Source organism: Anneissia japonica, unplaced genomic scaffold (genome assembly GCF_011630105.1).
Source record: "Anneissia japonica isolate Jap-2015-1 unplaced genomic scaffold, ASM1163010v1 scaffold1696_len571195_cov180, whole genome shotgun sequence".
Taxonomy (NCBI): domain Eukaryota; kingdom Metazoa; phylum Echinodermata; class Crinoidea; order Comatulida; family Comatulidae; genus Anneissia; species Anneissia japonica.
The window spans coordinates 172801-176818 of record NW_022695941.1 but is presented as its reverse complement, the minus strand read 5'-3'; the positions used below and the strand labels follow the sequence as shown (position 1 = coordinate 176818).

Here is a 4018-nt window from a genome sequence, read left to right as displayed (position 1 = left end):
ATGTAGAAGTCATTGAAAATCAGTTACTCGTTGTGAACATGATTTTTACTAAACTTGAACTTCAAGAAAGCCTTAATAACTAAAAAACAACAAAAGTAAGAGATACCGTAACGAATATTAAAATTACGACATGTTTATTTCAATAGTTACTGTTCAAGCAACCGGAAGTCAACAGTATAGAGGGTTACTTGTGCAAGCCCGTCCAGTAGGGTCTACCACTCCTGTTGGTACATGGACAACTACCGTAAATAATACAAGGCAGATGACATGCACAAATACGAATGATGGAATTACTCAATCATCTAGTACTTTAATGCCCTTAACGGCAACATTCACTTGGTTACCGCCCTCGACAGGTGTTGGTTCTGTAGAATTTCAGTACGTATTACAAATAGACCTATTACGTTTATTATAATTCGTTATTAAGACCACACAGCATAATAACACAATGTTTATGATACAATATTATGTTATTTCAAAATATAATTGGCAGAATGCTAATGCAAATTTTATATTATTACTACTGCATTTAATAATAATAATGGTCGACCATGGAGACCTCTGTGCCCTTAACATAAACAAGAGAGTAATACTTAATCTAACACTAAAGACTTAATAGTCCTACTTCTTAAACTAAGCATGGTTGGCCGTAGAATCCGAGCTCATCCGACCTTTGTTACGTGCAGAAACCATAATCACATTATAAATAAGGTTACTACATAGACTGCCTTATTAAAAAGTAAATTTACTGGTGATTGATTAAAACTAAAATAATCATCGATAGTTCTTCAAATAATTATGATTGAAGATTTTACAATAAACATTGATAGCTTATGACGAGAAAAAATATCTACAAGGTTTTTACTCTATTTCTTATACTATTCCTTTCAGTGCAACGTTTGTGGAAAATTTTACTACTTACTGGGTGGATATTACTTCAGATGTTATAGCAGGTAAGAACCAGAGTGACACAATAGACCTAAGCTTCTGCTATCAAATCCGATCGAAAATATAATAGTGTAGCCGACATTTAATAATTAATTTTTAGTTTCATTGGGATAAACAATAATGGAAGTAAGTACTAATAATCATATCAATTAACTACAGTGAATTACATTTTTAATGAGAGTTCTTACACTTTATTGTTATTGACTATGAGTCAGTAATAGTGAATGTTGATTTTCAAATGTTCATGGTTAAAATTATGATTTTCACTTAGAGAATTTGTGTGCAACTGTAATTTGCCAGAACGGTGGTCTCTGTAACAGTGGTACTGGGGTCTGCAGTTGTGTAAGAACGGGATTTACTGGCCTCAATTGTGAAATACGTAAGTATAAAATATACTTTAAAATGGATTCTGATCTGAGCATGAAACCTAACACTTTGCTGGTAGTAAACCAGAATTTATCTCACTTCCAAACAATGTGAACTTTATTTTCTGTTGTAAAGTCCTCAATACATTAACAATTTTACAACAATCAAATAATTTAAACTAATATTCTTTCGAAATTCAGAGATTGACGAGTGTTCAAGTAATCCATGTAACAACGGAGGAACGTGTACTGACGACACCAACGAATACACCTGTACATGCCCACTTGGATACTCAGGGGCTCGATGCGATATACAACCGGATAGTAAGCCAATTGTAAATCAATTCATATGTAGAATTTAAAAGTAGTAAGCCTACTCATAAGAAGACCAACCCATCGCTGGTAACTTGTTAATACAATTAAGTCAATTCGTGGTTTGAACTGCGCATGTGCGTATCCAGTGACCTTGGTAGGAGCATGCGCTTTTCAAACTACGAATTGACTTTTTATTTGAATTTAGGCTCTGGCTGCCCAAGTGGTTTTTGTCTAAACGGAGGAACTTGTGATGCATCTTCAGGGACACCAACCTGCATATGTACGGAGGCTTGGACAGGAAATAACTGTCAACAAGGTAAAGTAGGCCAATATTAGTAGTAGTGGCGGATCCAGAAAATCGAAATAGAGGGGCCCAGGGAAGGACTTTCAAAGACGGCGGGTGTAGACAACCTCAGCCCCAATCATGTTTGGTGCTGAGGTAAGTAAATTTATGACAATGACAGTTGTATATTGGCGAAAATGGCACTCTGACTTTAATTTTTATATACTCTTTTGCTGCATTTTGCTTATAAGGAATTTGAAAAATTTAGTGGGTGAGGACGGGCTGATTGGGTCCTCTTGAATTCGGCAATGTAGCAAATCGAATATGAATTTACTAAACAGCACGAACATGTACACCATTAAATATATATCTTTTAACTTATTATAGTTTTAATTTCTAATAATATATAAATATTTAATTTAGATTTTGACGAATGCGTAAGCGCACCTTGTTTAAATGGCGGAGCCTGTTTTCATGGTATTGGTCAAAGTATCTACCAGTGTGTTTGCGCAACTGGATTCACTGGTAAAAATTGTGAAATTGGTGATGGTGGCGGCGGTAAGTTAGTATTTATTTACATTCTGTTTGCTAAAAATACACTAAGATGATATTACGCCGTATTCTATTTCTTTACCTGTCTCCAACGTAAAGTAGATTAGATTTTCCCTCTGTTTCACATTTAATTGTTCAAAATTACTTGGGTTTTGAACATCGAACTAATTTATTTTTTCAGGAGTATTTTAGCCTTGGCTTAACCATGCACCATTTAACGATTAAATAATAATAATAATAATAATGATAATGATAATGATAATGATAATGATAATGATAATAATAATAATAATAATAATAATAATAATAATAATAAGAATAATAATAATATTTATAATAATAATAATAATAATAATAATAATAATAATAATAATAATAATAATATTCATTTTCTCCACAATCCGTTACCTTTGGTAGAGATTTTCCGTTTCAGTCATTTGTTGTTTTCTGTATTTCATACATATATATGTATACATATATTTTCACATTAACCTGATGTAGACCACTATATGGTCGGAAGCTCGTGTATTTACACTAGACACGATTACGATACGCCAACGACACGATACGGATACGTGCTGTGTTGAATAATACAAACTACGCGATGATATGTCGTCGTGTCGTTATCGTGTCTATTGTAAATCTAGTTTTAGTCTGAAAAGTGCTGTTTGTCATTTATTTTCTGAATTTCATGAAAAACTTTTCATAAATACCTATTGCTAGGTTAGTAGTATGAAACCACTGTAAGATCAAATGAGATACTTAAGCCGGGCTCTCACGACCGTTGCACGACGAATCCAACTCCACTCCTTGTGAGCGTTAGACGACGCGACACCATCTGCTGGTTGTCGGTGGCAGCCTGAACGGATCGTCATTAAAAACGATCCATTGCGCGCGCATCGTCGCGTTGCGTTCTTCATAGAAAGCGTAGGTCGACGACCGTCGAAAGTGGGTGTCCGGCTTTAGATAGTCATTCTTCGATTGCCTATTTTATTTTATAGGCCTAATGTTTTTATTTTCTCTAATTCTCTTCTATAATAGACGCATGTGATTCAGTATTCTGTTTAAATGGTGGAGTTTGTCAAAATGGTGTCTGCATCTGCTCAGACGGGTACTCGGGTAATCGTTGTGAAATAGGTGTGTACAGCTTTAATGCTTTTATCTAATTCTAAAGTTATAGAAGATTATGCTGTTGCTGATAGCTATCTAAATAATAATTACAAAATAATTATTTTGCTGGCTATAACTCTAAATTCGCTACCCTTATGGTTATTAGAGTTAGAGTACGCCCCTGTAGGCAAAAGCTGGTAAAAGCTAGTCTTTTGTCATTGAAAAAATATAAACCCATTTTAGTGGAATATTATATTTTAATACCTATATATATATGTATATATATAAATCAAATAGATAATAATACAGTTCTCAAATTCAAGTACATCAACGTAAGTTTCTTATCATAGTTGTATGAAAAAAAGAGTTGTCTGGTGGGAATGGAACCTGTAATCTCTCGCTATTTCGGCGAGCGTCATACCGTTTAGACCACAGAGGCCAGTGC

General features: G+C 34.2%; 1 protein-coding gene across 1 annotated transcript in view; it reads left to right on the top strand.

The window, feature by feature from the left end:
* Positions 1-4018, top strand: part of LOC117101631 (neurogenic locus notch homolog protein 1-like) — a 34555-nt gene that overhangs the window by 4753 nt on the left and 25784 nt on the right. The window contains exons 2-8 of the mRNA XM_033241635.1: positions 147-378; positions 892-953; positions 1220-1327; positions 1515-1637; positions 1834-1944; positions 2335-2469; positions 3505-3600. Of these exons, the coding sequence (XP_033097526.1) occupies positions 147-378; positions 892-953; positions 1220-1327; positions 1515-1637; positions 1834-1944; positions 2335-2469; positions 3505-3600 (867 nt within the window). The remainder of the gene's footprint in view (positions 1-146; positions 379-891; positions 954-1219; positions 1328-1514; positions 1638-1833; positions 1945-2334; positions 2470-3504; positions 3601-4018) is intronic.